Consider the following 13,261-nt stretch of genomic DNA (forward strand, 5'->3'; position numbering starts at 1 on the left):
AAAAGTATTAAGCTGGATGTTATATGGAAAAGAATGTCGGGTCTGTGTGGAAAGTAACTGATCTACATCTACATCTACATCTATACTCCGCGAGCCACCTTACGGTGTGTGGCGGAGGGTACTTATTGTACCACTATCTGATCCCCCCTTCCCTGTTCCATTCACGAATTGTGCGTGGGAAGAACGACTGCTTGTAAGTCTCCGTATTTGCTCTAATTTCTCGGATTTTTCGTTGTGATCATTACGCGAGATATATGTGGGCGGTAGTAATATGTTGCCCATCTCTTCCCGGAATGTGCTCTCTCGTAATTTCGATAATAAACCTCTCCGTATTGCGTAACGCCTTTCTTGAAGTGTCCGCCACTGGAGCTTGTTCAGCATCTCCGTAACGCTCTCGTGCTGACTAAATGTCCCCATGACGAATCGCGCTGCTTTTCGCTGGATCATGTCTATCTCTTCTATTAATCCAACCTGGTAAGGGTCCTATACTGATGAGCAATACTCAAGAATCGGACGAACAAGCGTTTTGTAAGCTACTTCTTTCGTCGATGAGTCACATTTTCTTAGAATTCTTCCTATGAATCTCAACCTGGCGCCTGCTTTTCCCACTATTTGTTTTATGTGATCATTCCACTTCAGATCGCTCCGGATAGTAACTCCTAAGTATTTTACGGTCGTTACCGCTTCCAATGATTTACCACCTATGGCATAATCGTACTGGAATGGATTTCTGCCCCTATGTATGCGCATTATATTACATTTATCTACGTTTAGAGAAAGCTGCCAGCTGTCGCACCATGCATTAATCCTCTGCAGGTCCTCCTGGAGTACGTACGAGTCTTCTGATGTTGCTACTTTCTTGTAGACAACCGTGTCATCCGCAAATAGCCTCACGGAGCTACCGATGTTGTCAACTAAGGCATTTATGTATATTGTAAACAATAATGGTCCTATCACGCTTCCCTGCGGTACTCCCGAAATTACCTCTACATCTGCAGATTTTGAACCGTTAAGAATGACATGTTGTGTTCTTTCTTCTAGGAAATCCTGAATCCAATCACAAACCTGGTCCGATATTCCGTAAGCTTACGGTACTGGTGGCAGTCTCCTCCATTGTTACGTGGCTCAACCATAAATTTCTGGGTCGCCTGTAGTAATCATTTCTTTATTTTATTTTCACTTAAACCTATAACGGTGGTTTCAAATTCTGGTTACATGTATTAGTCCAACACTAAATATTTAAACTATTATAGCTGTCCACGTGGCGCTGCTTCCTAGCTGTAGGTGCGCCCAGGCCGTTCCGCAGACAGTGTATCGTGCGTGTGACCAACAGCGACTCAAAGGAAGGCCTCGGCGCTTGTTGGTGACGTCACGTCAGCTAGGCACGGCGAACGCCAGGTCTGTTGCAGGCAGAAGCGCCTGGGCGTGCTTATCACTATAAATCTCTTATTTCTGGACAAAATGTATGGTATTGTTTTGGATTCTGCAGTTTTATTTCGATGAAAGATTTTCTTACTATCGTAAAGCTACAAATGAAGATCATAGTTCTGTATTACTGAATCCTGTCGAAACAAACGTAAATCAACATGAGAAGACGCTCTGCCCCATTGCAAGCTTCGGAAATTTTACATTCAAGTAACTATATTTACTTGATCCATTTTGTTATCGAAACTTACCCCAACCCCCTTACAATGAACTCGTTTCTTTTATTTATTTTCGTTTGACATCGTCACTGGAAATGTGAATGAATTTACATGTGTAAATGTCCAACTGTTGTCAGTCATTAGATTACAGTCGTTTTCAACGAAAGGAATTGTAAACAGGAAACAAAATAGCTTCATACATCGAAAATACTGCTGAGCTTAAACTTTTTTAAACATGCACATTAGAAAAGATAAATATTCCCCTCTCGCAACTGAAAGGAGAAACTTTATAAGACAAAAAAATTTTATTTGATAAAACAAGTGTCTCTCTTTTGCCTCTTCTTCTGTCCCCCACCCCCTCCCCCAACGTGTACAATCGCTAGATATTTCATTAACATTCGGTGCTCCTCACCCCATAGTCAACCAAGATACCTAAAGAAGAGCACATATATGTTCACAGTTACTTGTAAAAGCAACCCAGTACAAAGGTAACTTCCTCAGATTTACAAATAAGGTAAAGAAGCACGAATTCTGTTGCTGCTAGACCATGAAGTTGTTTTTGTATGTCAGTCCTTAAAACAGGTGGAAATTTGAGCTCAGGAGTACACTATTTGGTAAGAAGTGTAATGAATTGCACAAATTAATTGACTGCAGAAATCTCCCATAACAATGTGTGTTGGTCAACTACCGCCAATAGTTTCACATTTTCGTGTGTCAATGAGGGAGACACCACCATTATGAGTATGCCTGCAACAGACATGGCGTTCGCCGTGCCTAGCTTACGTGACGTCACGAACAAGCGCTGAGGCATTCCCTTTGAGTCGGTGTTGGTGTGACGGTGTCGGTTCACGGCCGCCTGCTGGTGGGCACTGGAGAGGCGGCGATCCGCTGCGAAGGGTCCCTGGGGGCGTGCGGGAAGAGGCCGAACTGCGACGTGGAGGCGCTGGGCCGCACCAGGTCGACGCCCCCCGGACCCAGCCGGATGCAGTCGAAGGGGATGACGAGCGCTGGCGTCGAGAAGACGGTCGCCTCCAGGTTGGCGCACACGTGCAGCGCGCCGTCCTCCCAGTGGATGTCGTAGACGCGCACACACAGCGCCACCGCCGGCAGCATCGGCAGCGGCACGCACAGCGGCGGCGGGTTGCGGGCTGCGGCACACACACGCGCCGCTTGCAGTGCTGCGTTTCTGCTGCGCTAGCAGCTCTCCTCCGAGCAGTCTAACAATGGAACCTCCTCATCCCACCCCCTCGGATTTAGTTATAAGTTGACACAGTGGATAGGCCTTGAAACACTGAACACAGATCAATCGAGAAAACAGGAAGAAGTTGTGTGGAACTATGAAAAAATAAGCAAAATATATACAAACTGAGTAGTCCATGTGCAAGATAGGCAACACAAGGATAGTGTAAGCGCAGGAGCGCCTTGGTCCCGTGGTTAGCGTGAGCAGCTGCGAAACGAGAGGTTCTTGGTTCAAGTATTCCCTCAGGTGAAAAGTTTACGTTCTTCATTTTTCGCAAGGTTATGATCTGTCCGTTCGTTCGTTGACGTCTCTATTCACTGTAACAAGTTTAGTGTCTGTGTTTTGCGACCGCACCGCAAAGCCGTGCGATTAGTAGACGAAAGGACGTGCCTCTCCAATGGGAACCGAAAACATTTGATCACAAGGTCATAGGTCAACCGATTCCTCCGCAGGAAAACACGTCTGATACATTCTATACGACACTGGTTACGGCATGTGCATCACATGACAGGAATATGTTGTCGACCCACCTAACTTGTACACTTGGCGAATGAGTAAAAACATTCTTCTACCTTGCTCGATTTAGGTTTTCTTGTGGATGTGACAATTGTCTGAAAATAAAAAAAAACTAAACTTTTCACCCGAGGGAAGGATTGAACCAAGGACCTCTCGTACCGCAGCTGCTCACGCTAACCACGGGACCACGGTGCTCCTGAGCTGATACAACTCTTGATGTTGCCTATCTTGCGCATGGGCTACTCAGTTTGTATATTTTGCTTATTTTTTCACAGTTCCACACAACTTCTTCCTGTTTTCTCGATTGATCTGTGTTCAGTTTTTCCAGGCCTATCCACTGTGCCAACTTATAACTAAATCTGAGGGGGGTGCGATGGGGAGGTTCCCTTGCAAGAAAAATGTGGTCGAACCGGGTGGGGGGGAGGGAGGGGGGGTTGACTGCCCTTGATAGAGGGAGGTCTGAAATCAACATCTGAACCTACGTCACTGTTCTGCAATTCACAGTTGAGTGCCCCGGCGGAAGGTCATCGAATGATCATCACGCATAAAATGCGTGTCTGACCATCAGCTGCTTTTATTTTAATCCCAAATATCAACCCGTGACAAAAAATAAAAACACCTACAGCCGTCCCTATGATTTTATTTTTTTTTTGTAGCTACCAGTTTCGGCGCTTCATTGCGTCATATTCAGGCTGTTTTGATGCGGTACAGGTTGAAACGATGCCCATGAATAACCCATCAGTTCCCAGCATTACTGGATTCGCAGATAATGAGTCAGCACTCCAACTGTCAACTGTCAACTGAGTTGACAGTTCACCGAGTTGATAGTTGGAGTACTGACACATTATCTGCGATTCCAGTAATGCTGGGAACTGATGGGTTATTCATGGGCATCGTGTCAACCTGTACCGCATCAAAACAGCCTGAATATGACGCAATGAAGCGCCGAAACTGGTAGCTACAAAATAAAATAAAATCATATGGACGGTTGTAGGTGTTTTTATTTTTTGTCACGATAGTAAACGGCCGTCGTCCCAGAGACGTCCTGCTAAAAGGATGGACATACGAAAGCAAATATCTACCGGTTTCAGTCACAGACCATTTCACGGATTACGGCTAAAACAGTTTCAGCCACAACACCACATCTGTCATTACTTAAATAATGGCCTCGTCTCATGTGTAGAGCACGTCACAAATTCCAGTATACAACACAGCACTTTTAGAAGCGGTACTGAAGAGAAGATCTTCTCTTCACTACTGCTCTGTTTACGCTTACTATTAGTTCAAATGGTTCTGAGCACTATGGGACTTAACTGCTGAGGTCCTCAGTGCCTGCCGGCCGCTGGTGACCGAGCGGTTCTAGGCGCTTCAGTCCGGAACCGCGCGACCGCTACGGTCGCAGGTTCGAATCCTGCCTCGGGCATGGATGTGTGTGATGTCCTTAGGTTAGTTAGGTTTAAGTAGTTCTAAGTTCTAGGTGACTGATGACCTGAGATGTTAAGTCCCATAATGCTCAGAGCCATTTGAACCATTTTTTTCATCAGTGCCCTAGAACTTAGAACTACTTAAACCTAACTTACCTAAGTACAGCACACACATCCATGCCCGAGGCAGGATTCGAATCTGCGACCGTAGCGGTCGGGCGGTTCCAGACTGTAGCTCCTAGAACCGCTCGTCCACTACTGCCGGCTTACTATTAGTGTGTCCTGTGTTGTATACTCGAGTTTTACACATGAGACGTGGCCATTATTTAAGTAATGACAGATGTGGTGTTGTGGTTGAAACTGTTTTAGCCGTAATCCGTGAAATGGTCTGTGACTGAAACCGGTACATATTTGGGATTAAAATAAAAGCAGCTGATGGTCAAACATGCATTTCATACAACGACTGTTTATAGTCACGTTCCAAAAATGTTTTCAGTAATCTTCAAGTTACTTCTCCATCGTTCCACTCCCGAACAGAGCTCGGGAAAAACGAACGCTTAAATTTTTCCATGCTATTTGTCTTATTTTATCATCTTCCTATGTATTTATTATCTCCCTATGTAGGTAGGCGCCAGCAAAAAGATTTCTCACTGTGAGGAGAAAATTCATGACTGAAATTTCGCAAGAAAATCTGCCGCAGCGAAAAATGCCTTTGTTTTAATGACTGCCACCCCAATTTGTGTATCATGTCCGTGGCACACACTCTCCTGTTTCGCGATAATACAAAACGAGCTGACCTTTTTTGTACTTTTTCGATGTCCCCCGTGAATCTTGTCTAATGCGGTTCCCACACTGCACAGCAGTACTCTCAGAAGAGGGCGGACAAGCGTAATATAATCAGCCTCTTTACTAGGCCTTCTTACATTTTCTAACTGCTCTGTGAAAAAATCGGAGTCTTTGGTTTGCTTTACCCACAACATCCGCTATGTGATCGCTCCAACGTAGGTTACTCGTAATTCTAATTCCTAAGTATTTAACTGAATTAACAGCCTTTACACCTGTGTGATTTATCGTGTAACCGAAATTTAGCGGATTCCTTTTAGTACTCATGTCAATGACTTCACACTTCTCATTATTTACACTTTACAGTAAACTGACACTGTTTGCTCCATACAGATGTCTACTCATCTGGTCACTTTACATTATGGTAAATGAGAGCATCATCTGCAGACGATCTAAGAGAGATGCTCAGATTCCTAAATCATTTATGCAGATCAGGAACACCAGAGGGTCTATAACACTTTCTTTTGGCAAGCCAGATTTTACTTCTGTGCCGGCCGCTGTGGCCGAGCGGTTCTAGGCGCCTCAGTGCGGAATCGCGCTGCTGCTGCGGTCGCAGGTTCGAATCCTGCCTCGGGCGTGGATGTGTGTGATTTCCTTCGGTTAGTTAGGTTTAAGTAGTTCTAAGTCTAGAGAATTGATGACCTCAGATACTAAGTCCCATAGTGCTTAGAGCCATTTTAACCATTTATTACTTCTGTCTTACTTGTTTACTTTCCGTCAATTACCACGAACTGTGATCTGAGAGGAAATCGCATATCCACTCACACAATTGAGACGATACTCCATAGGCACGTAATTTCATTACAAGTCGCTCGCAATGAACAGTGTCAAAAAGCCTCCTGGAAATCTAAAAATATGGAATCAGTTTGACGTTCCCTGTCGATAGGACTCATTAATTCGTGAGAATAAAGAGCTAGTTGTGTTTTACAACGTCGATATTTTCTGAATCCGTGTTAGCTGTTTGTCAATAAATCGTTTTCTTCGAGATAGCCTCGTGATGACTGGGTGTTGTGTGATGTCCTTAGGTTAGTTAATGTTTAAGTAGTTCTAATTTCTATGGGACTGATGACCATGGGTGTTAAGTCCAATAGTGCTCAGAGCCATTTGAACCATTTTTCTTCGAGATAATTCATAATGTTCGAACTCAGCACATGTTCCAAAAACGTACTGCAAAATCGACGTTAGCGATATGAGTCTATAATTTAGCGTATTACTCCTTTCTGGAGTATTGTTGTGATTTGTGCAGTTTTCCAGCCTTCAGTTACGGATCTTTCGATGAACGATCGATTGTATATAATTGCTAAATATGGAGTGATTATATCAACATACTCTAGATTCTGTTGTCTTTTGCACATGCCGTGACTAATGAATATCGAAGCTCAGTCATATACAAGTAGTGCTTTCTGTTAGTGGCAAGAAAGAACCAGATCGTTTGGTGTAGGCGCCAAGTTGAGATAAATAAAATTAAATGCACTAACACTACTAGAAATATATGAATCTGACAACCACTTCGAAATTTATGTACCTGAAGTCATGTCACTAGAAAAAATGTTCAAATGTGTGTGAAATCTTATGGGACTTAACTGCTAAGGTCATCAGTCCCTAAGCTTACACACTACTTAACCTAAATTATCCTAGGGACAAACACACACACCCATGCCCGAGGGAGGACTCGAACCTCCGCCGGTACCAGCCGCACAGTCCATGAGTGCAGCGCCTGAGACCGCTCGGCTAATCCCGCGCGGCCATGTCACTAGAACTTATATCTCTGTAACATGACTGATCAGTAGCCGGCAACTTCTCTCATGCATCCATCAACGCAGCTAAACAAGTGTTGAGTAACGATCAGACGGTAAAGCTTCAACTTGTTTTTTATTGAAGCGATTGGTGGAGTCTGAATAATTCTGAGTATTTTGTACAAGATGTTCCCGATCATTATTTGGCCCTGTGCATCATCATCATCATCATCATCATCATCATCATCATCATTTAAGACTGTTTATGCCTTTCAGCTTTCAGTCTGGAGCATAGCCCCCTTATAAAATTCCTCCATGATCCCCTATTCAGTGCTAACATTGGTGCCTCATCTGATGTTAAACCTATTACTTCAAAATCATTCTTATCCGAATTCAGGTACCTTCTCCTTGGTCTGCCCCGACTCCTCCTACCCTCTACTGCTGAACCCATGAGTCTCTTGGGTAACCTTGCTTCCCCCATGCGTGTAACATGACCCCACCATCTAAGCCTGTTCGCCCTGACTGCTACATCTATAGAGTTCATTCCCAGTTTTTCTTTGATTTCCTCAGTGTGGACACCCTCATGCCATTGTTCCCATCTACTAGTACCTGCAATAATCCTAGCTACTTTCATATCCGTAACCTCAGCCTTGTTGATAAGGTAACCTGAATCCACCCACCTTTCGCTCCCATACAACAAAGTTGGTCGGAAGATTGAAGGGTCCACAGATAACTTAGTCTTGGTACTGACTTCCTTCTTGCAGAAGAGAGTAGATCGTAGCTGAGCGCTCACTGCATTAGCTTTGCTACACCTCACTTCCAGTTCTTTCACTATGTTGCCATCCTGTGAGAATATGCATCCTAAGTACTTGAAACCGTCCACCTGTTCTAACTTTGTTCCTCATATTTGGCACTCAATCTGTTTATATTTCTTTCCCACTGACATTACTTTCGTTTTGGAGATGCTAATCTTCATACCATAGTCCTTACATTTCTGATCTAGCTCTGAAATATTACTTTGCAAACTTTCAATCGAATCTGCCATCACAACTAAGTCATCCGCATACGCGAGACTGCCTATTTTGTGTTCACATATCTTGATGTCACCCACCCAGTCTATTGTTTTCAACATATGATCCATAAATAATATTAACAACAGTGGAGACAGGTTGCAGCCTTGTCTTACCCCTGAAACTACTCTGAACCATGAACTCAATTTACCACCAACTGTAACTGCTGCCTGACTATCCATGTAAAGACCTTTAATTACTTGCAAAAGTTTGCCTCCTATTCCATAATCTCGTAGAACAGACAATAACGTCCTCCTAGGAACCCGGTCATATGCCTTTTCTAGATCTATAAAGCATAGATACAATTCCCTGTTCCACTCATAACACTTCCCCATTATTTGCCGTAAGCTAAAGATCTGGTACTAACAACCTCTAAGAGGCCTAAACCCACACTGATTTTCATCCAATTTGTCCTCAACTAATACTCGCACTTTCCTTTCAACAATACTAGAGAAGATTTTACCCACAACTCTGATTAAAGAGATACCTCTGTAGTTGTTACAATCTTTTCTGTTTCCATGTTTAAAGATTGGTGTGATTACTGCTTTTGTCCAGTCTGATGGAACCTGTCCCGACTCCCAGGCCAATTCAATTATCCTGTGTAGCCATTCAAGACCTGACATTCCACTGTATTTGATGAGTTCCGACTTAATTTCATCCACCCCAGCTGCTTTATTGCACTGCAATCTATTGACCATTTTCTCCACTTCCTCAAATGTGATCCTATTTCCATCATCATTCCTATCCCATTCTACCTCGAAATCTGAAACATTGCTGATCGTATTTTCACCTACATTGAGCAACTCTTCAAAATATACCCTCCATCTGCCCAAGGCATCCACAGGATTCACCAGCAGTTTTCCTGACCTGTCCAAAATACTTGTCATTTCCTTCTTACCTCCCTTTCGAAGACTGGTAATTACACTCCAGAATGGTTTTCCAGCAGCTTGACCCATAGTCTTCAACCTGTTTCCAAAGTCTTCCCAAGATTTCTTCTTGGATGCTGCAATTATCTGTTTGGCTTTGTTTCTTTTTCAACATAACTTTGTCTGTCTACCTGAGTTCTATTATGTAGCCATTTTTGGTACGCCTTCTTTTTTCCTTTTACAGGCTGCCTTGACTGTGTCATTCCACCAAGCTGTTTGCTTCATCCTACTTTTACACACTACCGTTCCAAGACATTCCTTAGCCACTTCTAGTACTGTGTCTCTGTACCTTGTCCATTCCTTTTCCAATGACTATAATTGACTACATTCAACTAACTGGTACCTTCCTGAGATCCCTGTTATGTACTTGTGCCTGATTTCCTTATCCTGAAGTTTCTCCACTCTTATCCTCCTACATATGGACCTGACCTCCTGCACTTTCGGCCTCACAATCCCAATTTCACTGCGATTAAATAATGATCAGTGTCATCAAAGAATCCGCTGAATACACGTGTATCCCTCACAGCCTTCCTGAATTCCCGATCTGTTATTATATAGTCAATGACAGATCTGGTTCCCCTACCTTCCCAAGTATACCGGTGAATGTTCTTATGTTTAAAAAAGGAGTTTGTGATTACTAAGCCCATATTGGCACAGAAATCCAAGAGTTGTTTCCCGTTCCTGTTGGCCTCCATATCCTCCCTAAATTTACCCATAACCTTTTCATACCCTTCTGTTCGATTTCCAATCCTGGCATTAAAATCACCCATGAGCAGAATACTGTCCTTGTCCTTTACTCTAACAACTTCATCACTGAGTGCCTCATAAAAACTATCCATCTTATCTTGATCTGTCCCTTCACAATGTGAATATACTGACACAATCCTAATTTTCTTGCTAGACACCGTCAAATCTATCCACATCAGTCGTTCGTTTACATACCTTACTGCAACTACGCTGGGTTCTATTTCTTTCCTGATGTAAAGCCCTGCTCCCCGTTGTGCTATTCCCGCTTTGACTCCTGACAGGTAGACCTTGTATTCTCCCACTTCCTCTTCTTTCTCACCCCTTACCCGAATGTCACTAACAGCTAAAACGTCCAGCCCCATTTTACTTGCAGCCTCTGCCAGCTCTACCTTCTTCCCAGAGTAGCCCCCATTGATATTAATGGCTCCCCATCTCATTACCATTTGTTTGCCAAGTCGTATCTTAGGAGTCCCTGGTTTGTCAGTTAGAGGTGGTACTCCGTCACCTCCAAATGTCCGAGGCATTTTGCTCTGATTGTTGCCAGCATCATATTTAAAGTACCAGGGAAGCAGGTTGCTAGCCTTGCTTGCCCCGAGTCCCATTGAGTTTTACCCCTAACGGTTGAGGGACTAACCGGTGGATTTGGTAGTCTTTGCCGTCACAAAGGTGACCACGACTCAGAATGTGTCCGAGATGCCCAGCCTTATTCCAAAGTAACTGGTATCCCGACTGTCGGGACCACTTACTTGGCCACTCATACGTTGCCCGTGGTTCATGAACTAGGACATGACTACAGGAACCCACACCATGAACCACATTTGGCCCCGTGAAAAAGACAAATTAGAAAACCTTTTGCGCCAACTGAAGTCTGTACATTTTGACTCGAGGTACCGCTCGAGCACTGACGTGCCTGAAAATGATGACCGTCTGTTGTCGCAATGTTGTATGTCTGTCACATTTCGGCTGACTGCCGTAGAACTTTCCGCGTGCCATGTACGCTGACAAAAATTGAAAAACTGCTGTTCTGTGACTTTTGGTTTGTTAAATATAGTCTCAAAATTTAATCATTTTTGTGCGCACTAATAGTTTAGTTGAATGTTTTTCATGACTTGTGTATATTGTAATGTTCAAATGTGTGTGATTTCCTAAGGGATCAAACTGCTGAGGTCATCGGTCCCTAGACTTACACACTCTTACACACATCTTAAACTAAATTATGCTAAGAACAACACACACACCCTTGCTCGAGGGAGGACTCGAACCTCCAGGAGGAGTGGCCGCGCAATCCGTGACATGGCGCCTCTAACCGCGCGGTCACTTCGCGCGGCTATTGTAGTGTATTACATAATCGTCGCACCGTATATGGTTTGTGTCTTTTGTTGTAAGTGTCAGGCTGGCGATGGAGCTAATCTTCTTGGTTTATGATTGGTTGGTGTAAAATGTGGTTTCAGTGGCTCGGAAACATCAGAATAATCCAAGTGTACTCAATGGCGCTGAAGCCGGCCGCTGTGGCGGAGCGGTTCTAGGCGCTTCAGTTCAGAATCGCGCTGCTGCTACGGTCGCAGGTTCGAATCCTGCCTCTGGCATGGGTGTGTGTGATGTCCTCAGGTTAGTTAGGTTTAAGTCTAGGGGACTGATGACCTCAGATATTAAGTCCCATAGTGCTTAGAGCCATTTGAACCATCAATGGCGCTTCCAGGCGGACAACGATGCAACCCTTTGGATGACGTATTAGCTATCGCCCACGCAGAATTTTACGGTCACAAAACACCAAGAACGCAGATACGATGTCCTCTTTACATTACATGTGGTATCTGCAATGTTAACGCGATTAAAATGAACTCTTATTCCTAATTAGTCAAACGATGTCAATCGTCCCGCATCCCCTCCTTTATTTTCGGTACAATGAGAGTCATCGAAACATACAGATCAGGATCCACAACACAGTCATGTGAATGATGACTGGGGAGGAAAACTTTGTGTCACTGCGGGTGTGACTCTTAGCTACATCTTTAAATGCGCGTACGATCTGTATTATTCTGTGAATGTGTTAGGTTTTCGAAATTTGTATAATACGGCAAAAAAAGACGTATCAGGCTGTGAGAGAGGTTTGAAACATGATACAAAATTAAAACAATAATTTCAGAAGGACAGAAACGACATAAGATAAAGAAAAGGTGCATGATTCTTTCAGTTCAGCGTTACTTGAGGATAAGTAGGTTTTAGTTTAGACGGTTCTCGCGTCGCGACTATTTATTAACTACTTGCTGATTACCGTCGTTTCTTGTCTGCTTCTCTCCTAACGGAGCTAGGTGTGTCTTAAACCAACGGTATATTTCTTCTAAATAGTAACTCATATAACACCGAGTTTGACATTTCTTCAGGTATCCAATGACATGCTTAGATGTTACCAATCTACCATCCATATTCCTAAAAATATGTTTGCCGGGGGTATTTCACCTCCCTTCCCGCCCAATATTTTTTCTTAGACAGTGATCCATACATGAACTTAGTTTTTGATTATTTTTACATGTCATTTTTACGAGTCATATGCCATCACACCCAGAAGTTTGCTAAGGGTCTCTTACCCCAACTGTACATTCGGAAACTCCTTCTCTGCTGGTACTTCCAGTCTCAGCAAAAAGGTACGTTGCACTCTGCGCTCAGGTCTGCGCACTGTTGCTTTTAAAAAGAAGTTGCAGCAGTTCCTTCTGTCAGCCTCGTAATGATTCCCCTAAAAATTACGTATATGGCTATTTTCCTCTGTAGAACAGTGAAGTAAATGCACCCACCGTGTCCCAGTTATATTTCCTTCTCTTGTCATTTCTCAGTCACTCAACCCACTTTCTTTTCCACTATCTTCATTGCCTATGTTTCACCGCATTCCTATTTCTCCCTCTCTTCCAAACCTTCTCTCAAGTACATTGCCGCTAGCATTCGAATTTTAAATCTGCAAGGTATGTCTGAAAAGTTCAGTAAATGTTCTCAGAAAAATAAAGGTAACAAGAGTTGCAAACAACAACTAGCCCCCAAAGTAATCACCGTTAACTACGACACACTTCTGGCATCGGTGGTAAAGCTGTAGCAAACCTTCAGCAAACGCCCGAAGTACCGTG

General features: G+C 43.6%; 1 protein-coding gene across 1 annotated transcript in view; it reads right to left on the reverse strand.

The window, feature by feature from the left end:
* Positions 1-2,489: 2,489 nt before the first annotated feature.
* The window catches only part of LOC124799130, an 86,528-nt gene continuing 75,756 nt past the window's right edge, over positions 2,490-13,261 (reverse strand). Inside the window, exon 4 of the mRNA XM_047262666.1 lies at positions 2,490-2,791. Within this exon, the coding sequence (XP_047118622.1) occupies positions 2,490-2,791 (302 nt within the window). The remainder of the gene's footprint in view (positions 2,792-13,261) is intronic.

Source organism: Schistocerca piceifrons, chromosome 5 (genome assembly GCF_021461385.2).
Source record: "Schistocerca piceifrons isolate TAMUIC-IGC-003096 chromosome 5, iqSchPice1.1, whole genome shotgun sequence".
In the NCBI taxonomy this organism is placed as follows: domain Eukaryota; kingdom Metazoa; phylum Arthropoda; class Insecta; order Orthoptera; family Acrididae; genus Schistocerca; species Schistocerca piceifrons.